This window comes from Rattus norvegicus, chromosome X (genome assembly GCF_036323735.1).
Source record: "Rattus norvegicus strain BN/NHsdMcwi chromosome X, GRCr8, whole genome shotgun sequence".
In the NCBI taxonomy this organism is placed as follows: domain Eukaryota; kingdom Metazoa; phylum Chordata; class Mammalia; order Rodentia; family Muridae; genus Rattus; species Rattus norvegicus.
This window is the reverse complement of record NC_086039.1, coordinates 39,025,358-39,052,341: the sequence shown is the minus strand read 5'-3', so window position 1 is coordinate 39,052,341 and position 26,984 is coordinate 39,025,358. Positions and strand designations below refer to the sequence as shown.

At 43.2% G+C, this 26,984-nt stretch overlaps 1 protein-coding gene across 7 annotated transcripts in view; it reads left to right on the top strand.

Moving 5' to 3' along the window:
• Positions 1-20,683: 20,683 nt before the first annotated feature.
• Positions 20,684-26,984, top strand: part of Sh3kbp1 (SH3 domain-containing kinase-binding protein 1) — a 345,129-nt gene continuing 338,828 nt past the window's right edge. Inside the window, exon 1 of one of the 7 annotated variants that reach the window (XM_039100102.2) lies at positions 20,684-21,226. In XM_039100102.2, coding sequence (XP_038956030.1) covers positions 21,223-21,226 — 4 coding nt within the window. In that variant the 5' untranslated portion in view covers positions 20,684-21,222. The remainder of the gene's footprint in view (positions 21,227-26,984) is intronic. The other 6 variants (XM_039100103.2, XM_006256931.3, XM_039100100.2 and 3 more) reach the window with 6 other exon arrangements.

Sequence of the window (26,984 nt, the reverse complement as noted above, 5' to 3'; positions counted from 1 at the left end):
TGTTCCAGATGCTTCCCTAGCTTTTCTTCTATTAGTTTGAGTGTGTCTGGTTTGATGTGGAGGTCCTTGATCCACTTGGACTTAAGCTTTGTACAGGGTGATAAGCATGGATCGATCTGCATTCTTCTACATGTTGACCTCCAGTTGAACCAGCACCATTTGCTGAAAATGCTATCCTTTTTCCATTTGATGGTTTTGGCTCCTTTGTCAAAAATCAAGTGACCATAGGTGTGTGGGTTCATTTCTGGGTCTTCAATTCTATTCCATTGGTCTATCTGTCTGTCTCTGTACCAATACCATGCAGTTTTTATCACTATTGCTCTGTAATACTGCTTGAGTTCAGGGATAGTGATTCCCCCTGAAGTCCTTTTATTGTTGAGGATAGCTTTAGCTATCCTGGGTTTTTTGTTATTCCAGATGAATTTGCAAATTGTTCTGTCTAACTCTTTGAAGAATTGGATTGGTATTTTGATGGGGATTGCATTGAATCTGTAGATTGCTTTTGGTAAAATGGCCATTTTTACTATATTAATCCTGCCAATCCATGAGCATGGGAGATCTTTCCATCTTCTGAGGTCTTCTTCAATTTCCTTCTTCAGTGTCTTGAAGTTCTTATTGTACAGATCTTTTACTTGCTTTGTTAAAGTCACACCGAGGTACTTTATATTATTTGGGTCTATTATGAAGGGTGTCGTTTCCCTAATTTCTTTCTCGGCTTGTTTCTCTTTTGTATAGAGGAAGGCTACTGATTTATTTGAGTTAATTTTATACCCAGCCACTTTGCTGAAGTTGTTTATCAGCTTTAGTAGTTCTCTGGTGGAACTTTTGGGATCACTTAAATAAACTATCATATCATCTGCAAATAGTGATATTTTGACCTCTTCTTTTCCGATCTGTATCCCCTTGACCTCCTTTTGTTGTCTGATTGCTCTGGCTAGAACTTCAAGAACTATATTGAATAAGTAGGGAGAGAGTGGGCAGCCTTGTCTAGTCCCTGATTTTAGTGGGATTGCTTCAAGTTTCTCTCCATTTAGTTTAATGTTAGCAACTGGTTTGCTGTATATGGCTTTTACTATGTTCAGGTATGGGCCTTGAATTCCTATTCTTTCCAGGACTTTTATCATGAAGGGGTGTTGAATTTTGTCAAATGCTTTCTCAGCGTCTAATGAAATGATCATGTGGTTTTGTTCTTTCAGTTTGTTTATATAATGGATCACATTGATGGTTTTCCGTATATTAAACCATCCCTGCATGCCTGGGATGAAGCCTACTTGGTCATGGTGGATGATTGTTTTGATGTGCTCTTGGATTCGGTTTGCCAGAATTTTGTTGAGTATTTTTGCGTCGATATTCATAAGGGAAATTGGTCTGAAGTTCTCTTTCTTTGTTGTGTCTTTGTGTGGTTTAGGTATAAGAGTAATTGTGGCTTCGTAGAAAGTATTCGGTAGTGATCCATCTGTTTCAATTTTGTGGAATAGTTTGGATAATATTGGTATGAGGTCTTCTATGAAGGTCTGATAGAATTCTGCACTAAACCCGTCTGGACCTGGGCTCTTTTTGGTTGGGAGACCTTTAATGACTGCTTCTATTTCCTTAGGAGTTATGGGGTTGTTTAACTGGTTTATCTGTTCCTGATTTAACTTCGGTACCTGGTATCTGTCTAGGAAATTGTCCATTTCCTGAAGATTTTCAAGTTTTGTTGAATATAGGTTTTTATAGTAAGATCTGATGATTTTTTGAATTTCCTCTGAATCTGTTGTTATGTCTCCCTTTTCATTTCTGATTTTGTTAATTTGGATGCACTCTCTGTGTCCTCTCGTTAGTCTGGCTAAGGGTTTATCTATCTTGTTGATTTTCTCAAAGAACCAACTTTTGGTTCTGTTGATTCTTTCTATGGTCCTTTTTGTTTCTACTTGGTTGATTTCAGCTCTGAGTTTGATTATTTCCTGCCTTCTACTCCTCCTGGGTGTATTTGCTTCTTTTTGTTCTAGAGCTTTTAGGTGTGATGTCAAGCTGCTGACATATGCTCTTTCCTGTTTCTTTCTGCAGGCACTCAGCGCTATGAGTTTTCCTCTTAGCACAGCTTTCATTGTGTCCCATAAGTTTGGGTATGTTGTACCTTCATTTTCATTAAATTCTAAAAAGTTTTTAATTTCTTTATTTCTTCCTTGACCAGGTTATCATTGAGTAGAGCATTGTTCAATTTCCAAGTATATGTGGGCATTCTTCCTTGATTGTTATTGAAGACCAGTTTTAGGCCGTGGTGGTCCGATAGCACGCATGGGATTATTTCTATCTTTCTGTACCTGTTGAGGCCCGTTTTTTGACCAATTATATGGTCAATTTTGGAGAAAGTACCATGAGGAGCTGAGAAGAAGGTATATCCTTTTGCTTTAGGATAGAATGTTCTATAAAGATCCGTTAAGTCCATTTGGCTCATGACTTCTCTTAGTCTGTCTACATCTCTGTTTAATTTCTGTTTCCATGATCTGTCCATTGATGAGAGTGGGGTGTTGAAATCTCCCACTATTATTGTGTGAGGTGCAATGTGTGTTTTGAGCTTTAGTAAGCTTTTGCGTCGATATTCATAAGGGAAATTGGTCTGAAGTTCTCTTTCTTTGTTGTGTCTTTGTGTGGTTTAGGTATAAGAGTAATTGTGGCTTCGTAGAAAGTATTCGGTAGTGATCCATCTGTTTCAATTTTGTGGAATAGTTTGGATAATATTGGTATGAGGTCTTCTATGAAGGTCTGATAGAATTCTGCACTAAACCCGTCTGGACCTGGGCTCTTTTTGGTTGGGAGACCTTTAATGACTGCTTCTATTTCCTTAGGAGTTATGGGGTTGTTTAACTGGTTTATCTGTTCCTGATTTAACTTCGGTACCTGGTATCTGTCTAGGAAATTGTCCATTTCCTGAAGATTTTCAAGTTTTGTTGAATATAGGTTTTTATAGTAAGATCTGATGATTTTTTGAATTTCCTCTGAATCTGTTGTTATGTCTCCCTTTTCATTTCTGATTTTGTTAATTTGGATGCACTCTCTGTGTCCTCTCGTTAGTCTGGCTAAGGGTTTATCTATCTTGTTGATTTTCTCAAAGAACCAACTTTTGGTTCTGTTGATTCTTTCTATGGTCCTTTTTGTTTCTACTTGGTTGATTTCAGCTCTGAGTTTGATTATTTCCTGCCTTCTACTCCTCCTGGGTGTATTTGCTTCTTTTTGTTCTAGAGCTTTTAGGTGTGATGTCAAGCTGCTGACATATGCTCTTTCCTGTTTCTTTCTGCAGGCACTCAGCGCTATGAGTTTTCCTCTTAGCACAGCTTTCATTGTGTCCCATAAGTTTGGGTATGTTGTACCTTCATTTTCATTAAATTCTAAAAAGTTTTTAATTTCTTTATTTCTTCCTTGACCAGGTTATCATTGAGTAGAGCATTGTTCAATTTCCAAGTATATGTGGGCATTCTTCCTTGATTGTTATTGAAGACCAGTTTTAGGCCGTGGTGGTCCGATAGCACGCATGGGATTATTTCTATCTTTCTGTACCTGTTGAGGCCCGTTTTTTGACCAATTATATGGTCAATTTTGGAGAAAGTACCATGAGGAGCTGAGAAGAAGGTATATCCTTTTGCTTTAGGATAGAATGTTCTATAAAGATCCGTTAAGTCCATTTGGCTCATGACTTCTCTTAGTCTGTCTACATCTCTGTTTAATTTCTGTTTCCATGATCTGTCCATTGATGAGAGTGGGGTGTTGAAATCTCCCACTATTATTGTGTGAGGTGCAATGTGTGTTTTGAGCTTTAGTAAGGTTTCTTTTACATATGTAGGTGCCCTTGTATTTGGGGCATAGATATTTAGGATTGAGAGTTCATCTTGGTGGATTTTTCCTTTGATGAATATGAAGTGTCCTTCCTTATCTTTTTGGATGACTTTTAGTTGAAAATTGATTTTATTTGATATTAGAATGGCTACTCCAGCTTGCTTCTTCTGACCATTTGCTTGGAAAATTGTTTTCCAGCCTTTCACTATGAGGTAATGTCTGTCTTTGTCTCTGAGGTGTGTTTCCTGTAGGCAGCAGAATGCAGGGTCCTCGTTGTGTATCCAGTTTGTTAATCTATGTCTTTTTATTGGGGAGTTGAGGCCATTGATGTTGAGAGATATTAAGGAATAGTGATTATTGCTTCCCGTTATATTCATATTTGGATGTGAGGTTATGTTTGTGTGCTTTCATTCTCTTTGTTTTGTTGCCAAGACGATTAGTTTCTTGCTTCTTCTAGGGTATAGCTTGCCTCCTTATGTTGGGCTTTACCATTTATTATCCTTTGTAGTGCTGGATTTGTAGAAAGATATTGTGTAAATTTGGTTTTGTCATGGAATATCTTGGTTTCTCCATCTATGTTAATTGAGAGTTTTGCAGGATACAGTAACCTGGGCTGGCATTTGTGTTCTCTTAGGGTCTGTATGTCATCAGTCCAGAATCTTCTGGCCTTCATAGTTTCTGGCGAGAAGTCTGGTGTGATTCTGATAGGTCTGCCTTTATATGTTACTTGACCTTTTTCCCTTACTGCTTTTAATATTCTTTCTTTATTTTGTGCGTTTGGTGTTTTGACTATTATGTGACGGGAGGTGTTTCTTTTCTGGTCCAATCTATTTGGAGTTCTGTAGGCTTCTTGTATGCCTATGGGTATCTCTTTTTTTAGGTTAGGGAAGTTTTCTTCTATGATTTTGATGAAGATATTTACTGGTCCTTTGAGCTGGGAGTCTTCACTCTCTTCTATACCTATTATCCTTAAGTTTGATCTTCTCATTGAGTCCTGGATTTCCTGTATGTTTTGGACCAGTAGCTTTTTCCGCTTTACATTATCTTTGACAGTTGAGTCAATGATTTCTATGGAATCTTCTGCTCCTGAGATTCTCTCTTCCATCTCTTGTATTCTGTTGGTGAAGCTTGTATCTACAGCTCCTTGTCTCTTCTTTTGGTTTTCTATATCCAGGGTTGTTTCCATGTGTTCTTTCTTGATTGCTTCTATTTCCATTTTTAATTCCTTCAACTGTTTGATTGTGTTTTCCTGGAATTCTTTCACGGATTTTTGTGACTCCTCTCTATGGGCTTCTACTTGTTTATTTATGATTTCCTGATATTCTTTCAGGGATTTTTGTGTCTCCTCTCTATGGGCTTCTACTTGTTTATTTATGTTTTCCTGGAATTCTTTCAGGCATTTTTGCGATTCCTCTCTGTAGGCTTCTACTTGTTTATTAATGTTTTCCTGTGTTTCTCTAAGGGAGTTCTTCACGTCTTTCTTGAAGTCCTCCAGCATCATGATCAAATATGATTTTGAAACTAGATCTTGCTTTTCTGGTGTGTTTGGACATTCCATGTTTGTTTTGGTGGGAGAATTGGGCTCCGATGATGCCATGTAGTCTTGGTTTCTGTTGCTTGGGTTTCTGCGCTTGCCTCTCGCCATCAGATTATCTCTAGTGTTACTTTGTTCTGCTATTTCTGACAGTGGCTAGACTGTCCCTATAAGCCTGTGTGTCAGGAGTGCTGTAGACCTGTTTTACTGTTTTCTTTCAGCCAGTTATGGGGACAGAGTGTTCTGCTTTCGGGCGTGTAGTTTTTCCTCTCTACAGGTCTTCAGCTGTTCCTGTGGGCCTGTGTCTTGAGTTCACCAGGCAGGTCACTTGCAGCATACAAGTTGGTCTTACCTGTGGTCCCGAGGCTCAAGTTCGCTCTCGGGGTGCTGCCCACGGGCTCTTTGCAGCGGCAGCAACCAGGAAGACCTGTGCCGCCCATTCTGGGAGCTTCAGTGCACCAGGGTTCCAGATGGCCTTTGGTGTTTTCCTCTGGCGTCCGAGATGTGTGTGCAGAGAGCAGTCTCTTCTGGTTTCCCAGGCTTGTCTGCCTCTCTGAAGGTTTAGCTCTCCCTCCCACGGGATTTGGGTGCAGAGAACTGTTTATCCGGTCTGTTTCCTTCAGGTTCCGGCGGTGTCTCAGGCAGGTGTCCTGCCGCTCCTGGGCCCTCCCCCACGGGAGCCCAGAGGCCTTATACAGTTTCCTCTTGGGCCAGGGATGTGGGCAGGGGTGGGCAGTGTTGGTGGTCTCTTCCGTTCTGCAGCCTCAGGAGTGCCCACCTGACCAGGCGGTGAGGTCTCTCTCCCACGGGGTCTGGGAGCCGACTTAAGTGTTTTAAAGTCAGAAATTTGAGTTACTTACCAGAGTAAGGTTATAAAATACAGTATTGGCTAGTCTTATATCAACTTGACATATTAGAGTTATCTGAAAGGAGGAAATTTTAATTGAGGAAATATCTCCATAAGATCTGACTGTAAAGGCATTTTCTATCTATCTTTCTTTCTTTCTCTCTCTCTTTCTTTCTTTCTTTCTCTCTCTCTCTCTCTTTCTTTCTTCCTTCCTTTCTTTCTTTCTTTCTTTCTATAAAGTGAGATGTTTTTATTAGTGAATTTTTTCCTTTTATTGAATTTTTTTATTTATTTACATTTCAGATGTTATTTCCTTTCCCAGTTTTCCCTCCAGAGACCCCTGCTTCTATGAGGGTGCTCTCCCCCCTGCCTCCCCACCCTGATATTCCCCTATACAAGGGCATCAAGCCTTGACAGGACCAAGGGCCTCTCCTCCATTTGGTGCCCAACAAGGCCATTCTCTGCTACATATGCAGCTGGAGCCATGGGTCTGTCCATGTGTACTCTTGGGATGGTGGTTTAGTCTCTGGGAACTCTGGTTGGTTGATATAGTTCTTATGGGGTTGCAAACCCCTTCAGCTCCTTCAATCCTTTCTATAACTCCTCCACTGGGGACCCTGTTCTCAGTTCAATTGTTGGCTGCGAGCATCTGCCTCTGTATTTGTCAGACTCTGGCAGAGCCTCTCAAGAGACAGCTATATCAGGCTCCTGTCAGCATGCATCAGCAATAGTGACTAGGTTTGGTGGCTGTATATGGGCTGGATCACCAGGTGGGACAGTCTCTGGATGGCCTTTCCTTCGGTCTCTGCTCCACTCTTTGTCTCTGTATTTCCTCCTGTGAGTATTTTGTTCCCCCTTCTAAGAAAGACTGAAGCATTCACACTTTGGTCTTTCTTTTCTTGAGCTTCATATGGTCTTTAAATTTTATCATGGGTATTCCGAGCTTTTGGGTAATATCCACTTATCAATGAGTGCATACAATGTGTGTTCTTTTGTGATTGGGTTACCTCATTCAGGATGATATTTTCTAGTTCCATTTACTTGCCTAAGAATTTCATGAAGTCATTGTTTTTGATAGCTGAGTAGTTCTCCATTGTGTAAATGGATACATTTTCTGTATCCATTCCTCTGTTGAAGGGCATCTGGGTTCTTTCCAGCTTCTGGCTATTAATAAGGTTGCTATGAACATAGTGGAGCACGTGTCTTTGTTATATGTTGCAGCATCTTTTGGGTATATGCCCAAGAGAGGTATAGCTGGGTCCTCAGGTAGTACAATGTCCAATTTTTTGAGGAACCTCCAGACTGATTTTCAGAGAGGTTGTACCAGTCTGCAATCCCACCAACAATGGAGGAGTGTTCCTCTTTCTCCACATCCTCTCCAGCATTTGTTGTTAAATGAGTTTTTGATCTTAGCCATTCTGACTGGTGTGAGGTGAAATCTCAGGGTTGTTTTGATTTGCATTTCCCTTATGACTAAAGATGTTGAGCATTTCTTTAGGTGTTTCTCAGCCATTCGATATTCCTCAGCTGAGAATTTTCTGTTTAGCTCTGTAGCCCATTTTTAAAGGGTTATTTGATTCTCTGGAGACTAACTTCTTGAGTTCTTTGTATGTATTGGATATAAGCCCTCTCTCGGATGTAGGATTGGTAAAGATCTTTTCCCAATCTGTTGGTTGCTGTTTTGTCCTATTGACAGTGTCCTTGCCCTTACAGAAACTTTGCAGTTTTATGAGGTCCCATTTGTTCATTCTTGATCTTAAATCATAAGCCATTGGTGTTTTCTTCAGGAAGTTTTCCCCTGTGCCCTCGTGCCAAGGCTCTTCCCCACTTTCTCTTCTATTAGTTTCAGTGTATAAAGGCATTTTCTCAATGATCAGTTGGGGAGGGCCCAGTCCATTTTGGGAGGTGCCATCCCCGGGCTGGTGATCCTGTGTTCTATAAGAAAGCATGTTGAGCAAGCCAGTAAGCAGCACTCCCCCATGGTCTTGGTACCAGCGCCTGCCTCTAGGTTCCTGCCTTGCTTGAGTTCCTGTCCTGACTTCTTTCAGTGATGAACAGTGATGTGGAAACATAAAGTAAAATAAACCCTTTCCACCCCAATTTGCCTTTTGCTAATGGTACTCAAACACAGCAATAGTAATCCTAACTAACACAAATGTTTCTCAAAAAAATCTGTTGCTGACAGAATTGATATTTCCCAACCAAATTTATGTGAAAAAGAAAAGGTTAATCTTTACTGTCTACATGTCTGGATTCAGAATTACCTAGGAGACATAATTCTGGGCAAATCTGTGGGTAAGTTTCAGAGATAACACTGAGGAGGGAAGAACCTCTTGAATGTGGGGATGACCATCTTATGGGCTGGGATTCCAGACTGAATAAAAAGCAAACAAAACAAAACAAAAATAAAAATAACCCGAGAATGAGCATTCCTCTGTCTCTCCCTCTCCCTGTCTTTCCCTCTCCCTGTCCTTCTCCCCTCTTCTCTCTCTCTCTCTCCCTCTCTCTCTCTCTCTCTCTCTCTCTCTCTCTCTGCCTCCTAGCTGTAGACACAATTGCACCAGCTGCCTCATGTTCCTGCTGCCTCCATCAGGATGGGCTTTATCCTCATACTGTGACCCAATGGCTGTCACTCTTCCTCTGTTAGATTGCTTTGTAAGTATTTGAGCACAGCAAGGACACATTTATGTGAAGCATTTGGATAAAATAACTAACATAGGTAACTTGAGAATCTTCTAAGGAAAGGACTGACCCATTCTGTGAAGAACTCCATTTCCTTTTTTCCAACATAACATTTTTTTATTGATTATTTGGGCATGTCACCTAATACACCCCAATCACACTTACTTCTCAGTCTTCTCAGGAATACACCTAATCTTGTGATCTCCTCCCTGAAGCAAAAAGAAAGAAAAAAGGAAAAATTCCGAGTCCAATTTGAGTTGCTCATATACACACTGGAGCATGGTCAAACTCCCAGGGGTCATCCTCTTAAAGAAACTCAGTTTAACGAAAACTGAGACCTTCCCTGTGCCTGCCAGAAACCATCAACTGTGAAGAGCTACACTTCAGCAAACGATCTCCAGGCTCATCATTAGAACAGTAGGAAAGAGTTATGGAAAAAAATCACAATGACAAGAGGTAGGGTAATTTCTGGAGGAATGTTTTATATACACAGTGAATGAAAATGAGGGCATGATAGCTCCTTGTTATGGTTGAAAAGAGGTTTATTGTAAATATGAGGGAAAAACACATCCAGAGGCATCTGGAAGGTCCAGGCTGAACCTGGTCAAGAGAAGAGGTGGAGAGATTGAGAGAGGATGAAGGTGGCAAGTGGACCAAGGGAGACTGCTCAAACATGGGTTTAAGGCAATAGAAATTCTTTAGTAGCTGGCCAGTGTTTGGCACCCCAGTGTAGCACTGAGCCTTTCTCAGGTTGAAGTCTAAAGCCATGTCCTGGGTTGACATACTCCAGTTAAAAAGAACAGTTAGCAGAACTACTGAATCCAAAAAACAAGGTTAGCACATTTAGAAACTTTCCCAGAACTAAGAACTTTAATGGATTAGGTCTTTGTTTTCCTTTTGGCAGGTGCTGCTGTTTACATGCTGAGTTGTACAGCCTGAACGGTTCTTTCATTGTGGAGTGGAGTCAGCTCTGCTAAGGTCTGGGGGCCTACTAAGGTCTGGGTCTCTGTTACAGAACTATGAAACCAGGAGCCAAAAGGCCAAGAAGGAACATGGGAACCAAGAGCATGCAAAGCTAAAATGGCTGAGTTATATATGGATCAGGTTGGGAGAAGAGAAGCCCGGGCCCTGGTCTGGTGAGGTTTAGGGTTCAATGTGGGGTGAGAAGTGCTTGGAGGAGCCACAGGTACTGAGACTTGTCCTAGGTTTCTATGGGACCTGACAGTTAATAGTGATGATTATCTCTGCAAGAATTGGTAGTAGTAAAATTAGAGATTTGATTAAAATTTCTAAAGCTTTGTTTTATGTATATGAACATTTTGCCTGCACATACAAAAGAGCACCGTGTGTGTGGTGTGTGTGTGTGTGTGTGTGTGTGTGTGTGTGTGTGTGTGTGTGTGTGTGTGTGTGTGTAGAATTCTGATTTTATAGTACATGTCTTTTGAAGTGGAAATTTCTGGTTGTGTCATGTAAGGCTTTCTGGAGCAGACTCATGTGATGTTTTGCTGAAGCAGACCCGTGAGAGGGCACTTGATGTTTGGAGAGAGTATAAATAAGACTGAAACGACAGTGATGGTATGCTTGCATTGCTAGCTGTGCAAAGCTTTGGTGGTCTTGCTTCTTTGCTGGACCTTCGTTTCATAGAGAGAGGCATGGAAGAGAACTTCTCCTGGCATTCCAGCTGGATTTGGTCTCTCTGATGACTCGTACCCTTTCTGCGGAGGCCTGGCTGTTTCTGCTGGATCATGCTGTTGCTGCTGATTCCTGTTTGGTGACACTTTAAAACTGGACTGTTGGTATCCTGACACTACTGAAGTGGACTGCTGGTATCCTGACAATCTGCATCCCCATTGTCCTATTACCCATCTATTTTTGGATGGTGGGCTAGGAGGGAGTTTGAAATCCTTATTAATGGAGGTTTTGAAAAATCTAAACATACAATCACTAGATTTTTATTTTAAAAGGCCTTAGTAGGTATCACTTTTGTAATGCTAATGATATACATATCTGTCATAAAACATCAAGTCAGTTTTGTTAGGTCAGTGTGTGTGTTACTAGTCACTTCCTTCAGTTCATTTTCTTTTAAGTAACATTCAAAACTTCAATTATTAATGTATTTATGTATGTATGTTTGTTTGTTTATGTGTATGCATGTTTGCATATGTGTGTGCTCCATAGCACATATGGGGAGGTCAGAGAGCAACTTGAGAAAGTCGGTTTTCTCCTTTCACCATACGGGTCCTAGGATTGAACTCGTGTCATCAGGCTTGCTGTGAAGCACCTTTACTCACTGAGCCATCTTGCTCCCATTTTCACTGCTAAGCACCTATCCAATTCTCAGATGAGCCAGTCATTCACCTTGGGCCTGTGAAGCAGAGGTATAGCGATGTTTTACTCCGTTAGCTGGATTAGAACCCCCCAGACAGTTGGTAAATGCATGGACCAGTACATTTCCAATTGTGCAGCTCTGGGATATGGTGTACAGTGCGCGCTGCTAGTTTCCACCCATTGCTGCTGGACACCAAACCTGGTGCTCCCCTGTGTCATAAACAAACAAACAAACAAACAAACAAACAAAAAACAACCAAACCAAAATCCATTGGGAATAAAAGACGCTCAGGCTCAGGACCGGCAAGGCCAACATGGGGACAGACTTCAGTGACTCCACTTTTGCCTGTGGCTAGACTGTAGTTATTTTCGAGGAGGTGAACTTGATTTAACTGACTCTATTTAATAAGACCTTGTGCTACATAAGGGTTGTGCCATATCTTATTAGGTAAGTGCCTGCTTCAGAGACTTTTCAATTAACTCCCATGGCCTCTGGGGCCTGACAATGCATCTTGGGTTGGCTCTCCACCCTGGGAGCTTCCCAACCTGGGAGATGCCTGTGACTCCTCATCCTCAGTTCACATCACTGGGCTCAGAGTCTCAGCACCCAAAAATGGTGGTGTTGAGTGTAGTGGGGTAGTATTTACTGCAGTAGTGACTTCCTAATGAGAAGCAGCATGGGGACATTACTGGAGGAGGGAAAGCATAGGCGAAATCTCCTGCTTGGCCTCATAATCCATCAACCACAATTTTTTTTTCTGGTGGCAAAAGATACATAACATTTATCCTTTTAGCCACTTTTAGAAGATGTATTTATTTTATTTGACATGTATGGGTGTTTTGTCTGCATGTATGTATATGCACAACATGCAATTTCTGGGGGACTATTTTATGTAATTAGCAGTAATAATCAATTTTCTCTGGAAATCTTGGTAATAGTGAGCTCATCGGATTAAAATTTCTAAGGCTTGATCTTATGTGTATGAGTGTTTTCCATGCATATGTGTAGAACTGGAGTTACAGGCTGTTGTCCCCCCAGGCCCTCTCTGCAAGAGCAGCAAGTGCCTTCAATTTCTGAGTCATCTGTCCACCCACCTCCACCTCGAACCATTTTAAGTGTACATACAATACACTGGCATTGAGAGTACTATAATCATCACTACAGTCCAGCTCTAGAACTTTTCCATGAGTCCCGCACTGACATTTTGCAATGACTATTACATATAGTTCTGCTTCTGAGAAATAATTCACATGTTGCACAAATGGCTATTTAAAGTGTACAATTCACCCATTTTAGTATTTTCACAGTTGTGCAACCATCCGAACAGTTAACTTTAGAACATTTTGTCACTCTAAAAACAAAACCCTGTACCCGTTAGCCAGCTCTCTAACTCCACCAGCCAATAGGGATCACTAACTTACTTTCTGTCTTTATGCATTTGCCTGCTCTGGAGATGGAGTCATACAATAAATGACCTTTGTGACTGGATTCTGGTGGCTACCATCTTATTTTCCAGGATCATCTGTATTATACAGTGAACAATATTTCAGACTCTTTTAAGAAGATTCAAATATTAGTTCATTATCTTGCACTCATCCCAACCCAACAGAAACTTTTGCCCCCAGATTGCAAGCCAGCGAACAAAATCCTTGTTTAGAATTCTATGTCTTGGGGCTGGAGAGACAGCTCAGGGGTTAAGAGCACTAGCCGCTCTTCCAGAGGCCTTAGGTTCCTCTCCTAGCACCCACATGGCAGCTTACAACAGTCTGTAACTCCAGTACCAGAGGATCCAGAGCCTTCTTCTGGCCTCCACAGACACTAAGTATCATATACACAGTGCACATGGAAAAATGTAGGCAAAATATTCACACACATAAAGTAAACATAAATAAATCTTTAAAAAACTTTTATATAGATACACCATTGCTGTCTTCAGACACACCAGAAGAGGGCATCAGATCTCATCACAGATGGTTGTGAGCCACCATGTGGTTGCTGGGAATTGAACTCAGGACCTCTGGAAGAGCAGTCAGTGCTCTTAACCACTGAGCCATCTCTCCAGCCCATAAATAGAATTTAAAACGAAATCCCCCAAGCTCATTCCTTTAATCCCAGCACTCAGTGAGGCAGAGGCAAGTGGATCTCTGAGACCAGCCTGGTCTACAAAGTGAGTTCCAGGACAGCCAGGACTATACAGTAAGATGCTTCTGAAACAAACAAACAAACAAACAAACAAACAAACAAACAAACAAACAAACAAAGAATTCTCCACGTTGGCTTCTTTACCGATGTAAATCATCTGCATAACAGAATCTACATGGCATATGTCAAATATACTTTGAAAATGGCTTTCAAGAACTGGAAGTGGTGGTGCATGCCTTTGTCCCCAGCACTCAGGAGGCAGAGGCAGGCAAGATCTCTCTGAGTCGGAGGACCGCCTGGTGAACATAGCAAGTTCTGAGACAGCCTAGGCTTCATGTGATAGTGCGAGCCTGTCTTAAAAGAAAAAGGCTCTCAAATAGCCACTCACTCCTCTTGTTCACAATGCTGACGTTTAATTGCAGTGGCCTCTTTCTGCCTTTTCACTTTTCCCAAGACTTTCCTCCTCTGGAGTAGTCTACTGGTGCCAAGTAGGTGCCTGGAGACTTCTGTTGCCTTCCAGACTCACCTGACATCTGGCCGCACCCCCACCCCTTCCACGCAAGGCAATCTGCTCCCCAGAGTCTGAGCATTCTTTATTGTTCTCCCTTCCCTCTGTCTGGAACTGTGGGACACAACAGTTTGTACAGCCTAGAGAGACAGCTCAGGAGTAACAGGGCCTGAGATGGGGCCCCTGACCTTAACTGCTGAAGTTCGGGGAGTGAGGAGAGAGAACCCACTTGTGCAGGTCAATTTTTATCTGAAAATCATTATTGATCATCAAGATAAAAGACGCCTTCTCAGTTAGCGGTGCCCATCTAAGGCCTGCTACACGGGTGTTGTGGCCCAAGCCTTTAATCCAGTGGTTCTCAACCTGTGGGTTGTGTCCCCTGTTTTGGGTCAAATGACCCTTTCACAAGGGTTGCCCCAAACCACCAGAAAACACAAACGCATACATTACAATTCATACCAGTAGCAAAATTATAGCAAAATTACGGTTATGAAGTCATAGCAAAAATAATTTTATGGTTGGGGGTCAGCACAACATGAAGAACTGGAGTAAAGGTTCATGGCATCAGGAAGATTGAGAACTCCCACAGAGGGAGGCAGAGGCAGGTTGATTTCTGTGAGAACAAGGCCAGCTTGATCTATATAGTGAGTTCTGGATCAGCCAGGGCTACATAGTGAAACTCTATTGCAAAAAGAAAAGTCTGTATGTTTATTCCCATGTTCCCATGTTGATTATCAACTTTTCTCACAAAGGACCAGAATGTGTGGGGCTTCCAGAATTTCTTCTGGTTATGTTTTGACTTGCATCTTAATTGTGAAAATGCTGCTTTCTTATAATTTCTTAGCATGAGTAAAAAGCTGTAGAAGTCATATTTCTTCTTAGTCTCCAAGGTCTGTCTTCCCAGTTTGCTTAACCAAAGCAATGTTGAAAAAAAAAGGATGGGAAAACATTATTAACAATTAAGTTCTCCTCTATGCTTGGCCTCTTCTGTGATTTCACATTTGTGTGTGTGTGTGTGTGTGTGTGTGTGTGTGTGTGTGTGTGTGTATTGGAGGGTATTTGTGCATAAGCATGACCGTGCATGTGGAGGAATAAGGACAATCTTGGGTGTTGCTCCTCAGGAAACATCACGTTGTTTCTTGAGACAAGATTTCTTACTCTGACTTAGTGCTTGCTGATTAAGCTAGAGTGGCTGGTCAATGAGCCCCAGGGATGTGCTTCTGTCTCCTTGGCCAGTGCTGGGATTAAAAGTATGCATCACTATGCTCAGGTTTTTCTTTTTAATGTGGGTGCTGGGAATTGAATACAGGTCTTCATGTTTGCTTAACAAGTGCTGTACTGACTGAGCTAACTCCCCAGCACCTTCTTTTGTTCATTCTAGATAAAAATTTGCTCTAACTAATTGGTTTTGAAGTTGATTACTTGGTTATTCTTTAGAAATTTTCTGACACTTTTTATTGAGTGAGTGTGTGTGTGTGTGTGTGTGTGTGTGTGTGTGTGTGTAAAATGCATATGCACATGTATCACAACACATACATAGGATAGAGGATATTTGGGGAGTTTGATTTCCTCCTTCCATCATGTGGGTCCCGGGGACCAAATACAGGTCATCAGGCTTGCTGGCCTCCCCTACAAAGTCATCTCACCGGCCTTCATTCTTTAGGTATTTATTAAAACAAGAACGTCTGTAACAGTTTTACAGCTGTGTGCTTCCTTTGCTAGAGAAACTTTTGAAGGAGACCATGATTTAGCCATGCCGTGAAGACCTACTCTGATTGGATTGTTTCTGCCTTTTTGCAGATTGGGTAAACTTTTTTTCCTCTGGGATTTGTTGGAAAGGAGTCAGTGAGAAAGAGAAAGTGGCTTCTTCCAAAATCAGTCTCAAGCTTGTTCAATGCGATACAGCAAAATGTTCACTCTACTGCTTTTGACCTGGACATAAATTACCTTTAACCCAGTACACACATGATGCAAAGGAAGACTGGAAGACTGTCTTAAATTCACCGATAGCAGACGTGCTCACTCAATAAAAGGCTATTGGCTGCTGTTCTCCACCGAGAAGTTACTAGTTTCCCCCATTGCAAGTCTGAAGACATTTATGAAGGGGCAAATAGTTTAAGGGTCTGCAAATGCCCTGCTTATACTTAAACTTTCCCCCACTAATTTGGGAATTTTAGTTAGACTGTGCTTGCACCAACTATTACTACAGTCTTCTTTTGTATTTTTTCATATTTTATTTATGCACATGCATATGGACTTGTGCAGCACTTACATGCAGAGTCAGAACTGGCCAGAAAAGGCCAGTGGATCGGCTGGAGCTGGAATTAATTACAAGTGATTTTGAAACACTATTTGGGTGCTGAACCTGGGTCCTTTGAGAGAGAGTAAAAGCTATTAACTGCTGAACCATCTCTCCAGCACTGTGATAGTTTTTATATGCTTGGCTCAGGGAGTGGCACTATTAGGAGGTGTCGCCTTTTAGAGGAATTGTGTCACTGTGGGTGTGGGCTTTAAGACCCTTTTCCTAGTTGCCTGGAAGCAAGTCTTCTAGCTCCCTTAGGAACAAGAGGTGGAACTCTCAGCTTCTCCTAGCCCATGTCTGCTTGGATGCTGCCATGCTACTGCTTTGATGATATTGAACTGAACCTCTGAACCTGTAAAGCCAGCCCCAATTAAATGTCCTTATAAGAGTTCTCTTGGTCATGGTGTCTCTTCACAGCCATAAAACCCTAAGCTAAGCGCCCTCTTTTTTTTTCTTTTATTGCTCCAGACTCATTATATCTGTAAGATCTTAATAGGAGCAGTCAAAATTAAGCTGTTAAGATTTACATATCAGTATACATGAAATCAACAAGCAAGGAATGATTTATATCAAGCACCCTCTTTGAGACAGGATCTCAATCTATAGCTCAGGCTAGCCTGGAACTCACTCTATAGCCTATGCTAGCCTCAAATCTGTGAGAATCCTTCTGCTTAAGTCTCTCTAGAGTGCTGTGATTAGTGGTATGAACTGTAATGACTGACCTATCCAGGATTTCTAACGGTGCTGTCCCCAACCCCACCCCATCTTCATGTCTTTTCATTTATTGAAATCTCTCTGTAAGGATGGCTTACTACCTTCTTGTTAATTTCTTTTCTTTTTTAAATAAAGGTTTCATTATTTTTATTTATGTATATGTGCTTGTACCCCTGTGTGTGTGCATGTGCATATGTATATATATCACATATGCATATGTGTTTGTACCCCTGTGTGTGTGTGTGTGTGTATATATATATATATATATATATATATATCATATGTATTCAAGTGTCCATGGAGGCTAGAAGGCACCAGATCCCCTGAAACTAGAGTTAGAAGTGATTGTGAGCCACGTGGAACAGGCACTAGGAACCGAACTCGGGTCATCTGGAAGAGTGGCAAACACTGTTAAGCGCAGCCATCCCTCCAGCACCTGAATTTATTTCATGTGTAATTTGAGCTGTTTCAGCTTTGGCCTCTAGGACACCTTTCATTATTTTTCTTAAGCATGTCTTTACTTTCTGGCACTGTGAGATTTGTGCTCCATAAAGTTCACCAAAAGTACTATATAATGACTACCTTTTGTAAAGCACTCAGTGTGCAATTTATATTAATGTAAAGATGATATTAAAGGTTATCAAAGCAAAGTATCATTCATTACATGTAAATTACGGATGTCGAGCCTGAGCACATGGAGAGAGAGAGGATGACAGATTGTAAGTGCTGGAGAAGCAAAGGCTGAAGTACCTTCAATTATTGTCCCAAACGCTGCTACCACTGAGCAACACAGTGGTGCCATTTTAATCATGTGATGCCATTTTAATGTGACAAGTCAGATACTTTTCATTTTCCAAACCCATTTTCTATTCTTGTAGAAATGGGAGTTCAGTGGGACAAAGATGCAGTATTAAATACAATTGTATTTCTCTAGAAATATTCACAAAATGAATTAACATAATTTGGGTTATGTTTGAAATCCTGCATTAGCTATTCTGTTTAAAAGATCCACTTGTAGGAAGGAGGCAGGATGTGGAATTACACTTGTATTCATGTCAGCAGCTGGATTGGAATCTTTAAGTTCACTTTTCTTGTGCTGGTCAGCAACCACTTCTCAGAGAAAAATGAAAGGACAATAGGAATGATTCAGAAGAACGGAGCAATAAGTGGGAAAAGGAATGTTCATTCATAATTTAGGGAAACTGAAGATGAGAAATTCTCAAGTTTTGAATAGTATGGGCAATTGGTTGAGTTAAGGCATTAAAGGCAGGGCACACCTCATTGAAAAAAAGTCTTATTATTAGTCTCTCTTTTGTGATAAAATGCTGAGTTTGTCATTGCAGGAAGTCCATTCAGAGTGTGGAATAAGGGTGCAGGTCTTCAGATCAAGAAAGAGAAATTAGGCTGGGTTGCAGCTAGTTGGATTCAAGCCCCTCACCCCCAGCACCACAAAAACAAAGCATCCTTGAGGTAGACTGTAATGAGCATTATATTGGCAAAATGGGCCTGTGCTCTTTGACGTTGGTCACTGAGAAGCTGGCTTGGAATTGGGGTTGCCCCCTTCAACCATTTCAGAACCAAACATGTTTGTTTCAAAGTGTCCCCCAAGGCCCCCTTTCTAGGGTTGGGCTGCTTCCCCTGACTCTGTGTCAGAAAGGAGACTACAGGCAAACAGCCCAAGAATAAAACCACTGTGTCCTCAGGAACAGCTAGAAGGTGAGCCATTTCCAACAGAGGTCACCACTGTTATCCCACGATATAAAAGTGCAGACTGTGGGAAAGAGAAGCCAGGGAAAGGATAGCTATCATAGATCCCTTTCTGGACCATATGAAACACAGACCAAGACTCAAACCTTCAAGGGGCCTATCTTTATCCTTGTGAGGTTGGCAAAGCAGTTCAATTTGAAGGCTAAGATTGAGAGTGATGTTAAGGAGAGAAAGCAAGCTCTCTCTAGAGTCCCTTGCTGGTTGTGGAATTGGCTACACTAGACTTTGTGATGTCCAAGGTAAGTCTGGTCGATTTCTTCAACAGTGGTTCAATGATTTTATTTGTACGGATGTTTTACCTGGATATACACTCCGTGTGTGTAGTGCCCACAGAGATCAAAAGACAGCATCAGATTCCTTGGAACTGGAGTTACAAATGGTTGTGAGCCATCATGAGGTTGCTGGTAATTGAACCTCGTTCTCTGGATGAGAATGCATGGGTCAGCAACCACAACTTTTCAGCATCCTATGTGCCAAGCCACCGTAAATCTAGCTCAGCTATTTCCATATTGAACACATGCCCAGCCATTTTTGGGGGGTCTGAATGTTTTTGAGAGAGAATTAGGATAGTCTAATGATCTGGGGCTTAGCCAAGACAGCCACTTTCAGAATGAGACATATCTCCGGTCAGTTTTTGTTGAATTTAGGGGAGAATGTTCTACTGACAACGGGTTAAGTTAGGCTCTGAGTCTCGGTGTTTGTCAACTGCAGGAAAATAAGCTTTCATTGTCTTACTTAGACCATGGAAGTGTCAAGGCATGTAACAAGCAGGACCACTGTATGGATGAGCCTTCTGTTTTTTGATTAGTCTAGGTTGCTGTGACACACATGGATAGTATCCAGAAGGATGCTGCTACTCCTCTTGTTTTTAAAGCCCTGACAGAAAGTCTCTCCTCTTCCCACCTTCTTACTCATCAGGATCATGCTTCGTGTCCCAGGCTAGCCGTTAAGTCAGAACTCATTAACTTCTCCATCTTCTTTGCCTCAGTTTTATGACTGAGTGCCCCCACCTCCCACACTCCAGTATATTTCTACAGAGATCCTAGGCTTTGAGCAATGTACAAACGATGCTGCGTTATTACTCACAGGGTTTGCAAGACAGGTCTCCCTTGGGCACAGGGTCAGCTTTTATTTGTCACCTTTGGGTTCACTAGTCCCCAGCCTTCACTTGCAGGGGCCAATGATCTATTTTCTCTCTTGTCTCACTTTCCCTGTTGCCTATTTTGTCTCCAGTCTAGCTCACTATCTTTTCCTACCACCAGATGGTGGAAAGTGGAAAGGAAACAACAGGCTGCTCAACGAATGCGGTTGCAGGCAAGTCTCTTCGGCTGAAAGGTGTGGTGGAGAATGGGCTCCAAAAAAGGAGCTCATGAGTTGCCCAGGAATTCCTATGAATTTCTTTCTTCATTTTAGTGTCCACTTAAAATTGTTGTCTATCCAGGTTTGAGGATCAATAGAGCACAGCGATGTCTGATGGAGAACCAGCCAATCTTTGTCTCCAGACCTAGAAACATTCCTAAGCAGCCGAGCCAACTGGTCCGGGTACCCCTGGGTCCGATGTAAGGAAGGTCTAATCCTGTGAGGGGCGGTGCCTAGCAGCGGACCTGCTCAGCAACCTGACTGCACCCTTCTTCTCGTTGGGCACCCCTAGCCCAGTCCCTCCCACGCTCCAAACTCGTGCCTGGTCTGCCAGTACTCCAAAGCCTCAGCCAAAGGCCCCTTCCTCCCACAGCCCCCCTACTAGCAGCCTTCTTCCTGATGTTCTCTCTGTTCCCCGCGGGGAGGGGGTGTCACCTGGTAATAACCCAGCATGTGTCCCACTCTTCACCTGTCAGCAGCTTCCCCTCCCCCAGCCCTCCTTCCCCGGGGTTCCGCTTTCGATCCACCTTTTCCACGTGCCCCACAACTCCGACGCCCCCACCCCCACGGACCCCCTAAATCTCCTCCAGTCTCGAGGAGTCTCGCGGCATTTCCCGGGGCGTGAGCGGAGCATTGGCGAATAGGGGGCAAACCCGCTGCCGAGCTCAGGCTGGGACAGAGCCGAGGTGAGGGGGGCGGCCGAGCCCCGCCAACAGAGGACAAGCCCAGGAGTCCGGCCCGACAAGGCTCGGGCCCCGCCCCTCGGCCCCGCCCCCGCCTGGCGGCCGCGCCTCTTAGGCGGGCGGAGCCGCTGAGCTTCGCCGCGGCGGGGAGGAGGGGAGAGCAGGCTCAGAGGCGGCTGCAGGGCACTGGGCTGGGCGGTGCTTTTTTTTTTCTTTTCTTTCTTTCTTTTTTTTTTTTTTTTTCGCAATTTCCACTTTCGGAGAGCAGGAAACCCGGAGCAGCCGGGTGCAGCGGGGCCGCGATGCAGCAGCAGCAGCAGCAGGAGTCGCCCCAGGGCAGCAGCGGCAGCAGCAGCAGAAGCAGTAGCGGGCGGCGCTGAGCTGCCACCACCGCCGCTGAGGAAGAAGCCGGCCAAGCAGCAGCCGCGTCCCGACGCCCGCGCCCCCGATCCCCGCGCCGCGACCTCCGCGCCCCGAACCCTACGCCCGGTTCCGCCAACTTTCACTCTGCTTTGGCGACTCAGCTCGGCTTGGCGCCAATGGGTGAGTGCAGGGGCCGCTCGAACCTTCAGCCCTTCTGTGTAGAGGGTCGGCGCGCCCATCCCGGGACCGCGGACCCGGGGAGGGCGCCCTGGAGCAGGGCCGGGAGAGTGACATCGCGCAGAGCGCCCTCCCTCGCCCTGCGGACCCCGATTCACTCTCACTTGCTTTAGTGTCCCTGCGGAGCCCGCGCGCTGCACGGACTGGAACCGGAGGGGGCCTGAGCAGAGAATCGCGGGGGCTGGCTCGGGGGCTGCTTGGGTTGAGGGATTCAGGGGGTGTGGCTGGCTTTTTCGGGTGGGCGGGGAGAGTTTTGTCTTTGCCATTCTCCCACCCAAGTACACCCTCCCCTCTGCTGCGGAAGCGGGCACCAGGATTTGGTGGGCTCTGGCCCTGTACAGGGAGGGCTCTTGGTGCCTCTCTGGACCAGCCTGAGAAGAACCTTGAATGTCGGGGTCTTTGGGGGAGGATTAGATTGCTTTTACCGCCAGATGATGCTGGTGGTGGGAGGTTAGGAAACGCCCCAGTACCGGGCAAGGCAGGCTGTCCTAGGGTCCTGAGCTCTTCATGCACTCCCCACTTCTACCTCTACCTCTGACTCTCTGTCTTCCCCCCACACTGAACCCTTCTCCACTCTGTTATACTCAAAGGCTACTTCCTATATCCTCCTCTAAGTCTGCAGGGCCAGGAACTGGAAATGGTGATCTAGTTTTTGATTTACCTAGCAAACATAATTTTCATGTAGGCAGCTAACACTAGGTTTTCTGGGTCCCTTTTATTATAGACCTGACAGTGTAGGGACCACCTTACTGTCCAGAGGAGCCGGCACTTTATTGAGTAAAGGACTTGTGATTGTCTTGCCTCTATTAAACGTTTGGTTTACCTAGGTCATAGCCTTGCTGATGGCCAGTCTTTGCTTTTTATGCCTCTAGCAGATGTTTTTGGGGTGTTTCTAGGCCAAGCTCAGCAGTCTGCACATTATAATAAATCACTATAAAGTGAGACTTTTTGTATGCAGGTAATAGATCTTACACCAGCTAGCAAGAAATAGGCAGGAGTCACAGGGTGCACATACACGCACAGCAAGCACTGGAGGAGGGTCTAACCCAGTAAGTTGTTCATAAGTGAAGTTCAAATCCCTTTTGTTTGTTTACCAAAATGCCTTTCCCTTTGTCAAAGTGATAATGACTGGGTGGCCTCTCAGCTTAAGAATCACTTTTTCACAGTGTCCTTTTCTGATGATCATAGCACTCCTAGTCTAAATGAGCTCCTTTATCCTACGACATTTTTTTCCATGTCAGGATGACATATTCTAGTGTGTTTAATATTTATCTCCTCTACCTGAGGCTCAGTGACCATTGGGACAGCATTGTGCTGTATGACAATACTCAGAATGTTTTTTCTTCTATGTCTGGTGCAGATCAGGCTCAGAATCAATATTGAATGGATGGGTGGATGGCGTGAAACTCCATGGAAGACACACTTAATTCATACTCTTGCTTTGCCTTGATGAAGATGACAGTCCGTTGGCAAAAGAAAATACTTTAAAACTCTTATAGGTCATTTTAGAAATGCACTGCCTTCTCCTGAGGTGATAAGGAATGTTTTTGGGATCACCTTTCCTTTGGGGTGGATTACTGAAAGAGTTATGCACAAAAAGAATTTGCTGGTCTGCATAGGCAGCCTGTGCTCTGTAGATCTCAATGGAAAGAGGATGGAGTTCCCTTTAAGGAGCAGCAGACTGGTTTATCATTGAGATCTAAACTGTTTGCATTCTTCAGAAAATGAGAGCGTGCTTCTGCGATTTACAGCCTTTTCCAGTATCATTTTAAAATTGTAGCCATTATGCAGTAGGGGTGCAGCAATCAATTATTATTTATTCCAGGAGTTCATACATAGAGGCACCAAGAGTAAAATGAATGCCATTTAATTCATTATAATGTGCCTAAGTGGGATTTAAGGTGCTTGTAGTTTGTGGGCAAAAATCACCTGCTGTTTTCTAAAGTGTCTTTAGTGGTATATTTGCAACGAAGTACAGATATTTAATAGTTGGTTCTATTTGTTTTCTAATAGCAAGACCTAGTAGTGCTGCGGTTCTCTGCACACCACATACACACACACGCACACAGACACACACACACATGGACACACACACGCACACATACAGAAAGAGAGAGAAATGCATATACATAGACACACACAGAGACACAGACACCTATATATATCACACAGACACACATATTCATGCCCACATGCAAACACACACACACACACACACACACACACACACACAGAGAGAAACATATACATAGACACACACAGAGACACAGACACCTACATACATTACACAGACACACATATACGTGCCCATGTGCAAATACACACACACACACACACACACACAGAGAGAGAGAGAGAGAGAGAGAGAGAGAGAGAGAGAGAGAGAGAGTTCCTTTCTGCAAAGCTCTCTGGTTTTCAGAAGATATCTCTTATTCGTCAACTGATATGCTTGCTTGGCCTGGTGATGATTTTCCTGCCGATGGCTAACATAACCCAATCATATCATATAGTCCTTGATCTAAACACTAACTGAAAGTCACACAATCCCTAATCCTGAAGTGAAGTTGACTAGTTGTGCAGTGGTCTCTTACCAAACACAATGAAGTTGCTGGGAGGGGCCTACATTGCCAGACACAGGGAAAGCCTCTTATGATTAGAGCAGTGCAAGTCCTGTGACCCAAATCTGGGAGTTGCAAAGGGTTTGCAAGCCAGGCAAATGACTTCTGTTGAAGGATTTCCAGAGTAACAATGAAGTTTGTACAGCTTGGAGCAATGTCGCGTCAGTGGGAGACTATGCTAAAAGAAAGCTAAAGTGAATGCAATGCTATGCTTTTCATAAACAAGTCCTGGGTTAAACATGTTAGAAAACACTGTCTCCTTTATTTTTCATAACCCATGGCTTGAATGAAGCCTTGCTGGTTGCGGAGACTTTGATCATTTCCTATTTCCCCCCTCTAGTTACCTTTGCCTTACTCATATTCGTTCATAATGCTTGTCGTTTTTGAAGCATGCACCACGCAGTGATAAATATTTGTTCCTCTACCCATCCGTCTCATGAATCGATCTCCAGCTTTGTGCCAGGAAACAGGTGCATGTTCCAGTTAGACCTGCCCACTTAAACTTCTCAGTCTAGTGGAGGATTTAGAATGTAAGGGTTGCAACGGTGTGTAAGTGGAAAAGCTACAGTAGGTCTCCTGAAAGCAGAGAAGAGGAATATGGTGGAGGCCGGAGAACTGGTAAAGACAATGTCTTTGAGGAGAGCGTGAGTCATCACCATCCTCCCACCACCCACCCTTCCTGGGAAGACACCTGGAATTCAACAAGCTAAGTTTTCTCCTTGCACACCACGAGGACCATGGGGCTTCTGGGCAAGAGGGTGCAAGAGAGGCTGACTTTGGGGTTTTTACCTGGTGGATCAGGTGGTTTGGGGAGCATTTAAGGGAGGCAGACATTGCTGTGGGTTAGATGCTGCCAGGGCTACTTGTGGGATGAAATATTTTAGAAAATGCTGTCTAGGACAGAGAAAAAGTACAGCCAGGCAAATTAGGGTTGGTAGAGAGCAGGAGGCATCCACATTAGCAAGACCGAAGGATGTCTGCTCACATTTGTGGTTTGGACAAAACTTGTGTTTTGTCTATGTTCAAACCTGATTACGGAGTGGCTTTGTTTGTGTCTTATCCTATTCTGATCACATGATGGCCTTGTCTGATGCTAGGACTCTGGAGGACTGTGGCTCTTTAATAGTACACTCGGACAATGAGCACCCAGCCAGTTCCCCAAGAGAAGGATCCCTTTTGCTATTTCTCAAAGTTGACCAGAGGTGGTAGGTGAGAAGCAAGACTTTTTAGGGTATGTTCCATGATTATTACTTAATATTGGCTAGCTGTAGTCTTAGAATCTTTTGTTTAATATTGAGAAAATGAGCAACTGGAAAGCTATACCAGGAAATATATAGACACAGAGCAGGTTACTGAGAACATAAGAAACAGCACCAGAATCCTAACAGTGTTAGAGGAGAACTACTGACAGTGGTTTTCAGAGGGCAGTGCCTTGGGATTACTTGAGAGACGAAATCCTTCAGTAGTATTCCAGCAGATCTACAAAACAGAGACACTGGACCTGGGCTCCAACAGTCAGCGTTTGACTAAGTTAAAAGTTTTAACTTTTCACGCACACATGCACCGTGATGTACTCATGTCGGTCAGAAGGCAACTTGTGGGAAATGGTTCTCTCCTTCCATAGGAGAGGAACCAGGGATGGAGCTCAAGTGGTCACGGTTGACAGCAAGTCTCCTTACCTGTTGAACCATCTTGCCAGCTCTGGTTCTGATAGATGGTCAAGTATACAAGCTTCTTGCCTTTCGGATGTGTGCTCCCTGCTCATTGAAGTACTTGAAGTACTCTGTTCATAACTACATGTTCTGGGCATTAGGCTGTGGGTATCCAGGCAGTTGGGAAGCAACAATTTTCTTCCTACCATACTTGTATTCAGCAGATTTGGTTTTTCCTGGTTTCTCTGGGATAATTCAACATTCATAAGTATCATTTTCTTCCTCCTTGAAGATTCTACTTTTGGGTTTAAACTTTAGAGTTTTAAAGGCTCATTATTAATAATGTCACGTGCTGTAAATTTTTGAATATGTCCCCCCATATTTGTGTATTGGAAACTTAATCCACCAAAAATGTCAATGGTCTTTGGAGTTGGAGCCTTTGTAAGATGAAGAGGGTTAGATGAAGTATTGAGAGTGACCATCTATGATGGAATTAGTTTTTTTGTAAAAACAGAACAAAACCCATTTTGATGACCTCCACCATGGTATGAAGCAACAGAACAGCCCTTTACAGCTAGGCAAACACCAGTGTCATGCTCTTGAACTTAGCAACTTTTAGAAGAGTAAGCCAAGTAAACCTCTAGTCTTTACAAATTACCCACTCCAGGGTATTCGGTTCCAACAATGGGAAAGAGACTCAGACACCACCTCATAAACACTGTGTGTCCTATTTACAAAACACACACAAACCTTAGAATCTTTGAATTAACTCAGATTGCCTTTTGAGTCTGTGAGCCCCTTTTCTTGGCTTCTTACACACCCTGTGTCCTTCCAATTTTCTCGACTATTGCAAGCTTTAGTTAAACCAGAAGTGTATCTCTGGAGTAAGGCCTCCTGGGCCTGTTTTCTGGCAAATGCTTTAGAATCTGAATGCTTAGAGCAACTGGTTCTCAACCCATGTGTGGGGGGAATCACATATCAGATATTCTGCAGATCAGATGTTTATATTATGATTCATAACCGTAGCAACATTATAGTTATGAAGTAGTAATGGAAGGCCTTTATGGTTGGGGACACTATAACATGAGGAGCCGATTAAAAGGTCACAACATTAGGAACCAATGCCTTAGAGAATCTGAAGGTTAGTAGGCACCCCATACCTTCCCTCACCATGAGTGCCTTCTGAATCCTTTGCCCATATAGCACCTTTCTTTGGGAGTGTATGTTACTCTTGAATGATTTCCTGTTGCTGATGTAACAGATTACTACAAAGCTGGTGTCTTGAAACAGCAGGTACAAAGTTTAAAATGAGTTTTATAGGATCGATATCAAGGTGTAGGCAGGGCTGCATTCTTTCTGGAGGATTTTTTCTTCTCTTCTTGTTCACTTTCCGTTTCTTCTTGGATTGGCTTGGTTCATAACTGCATCTTT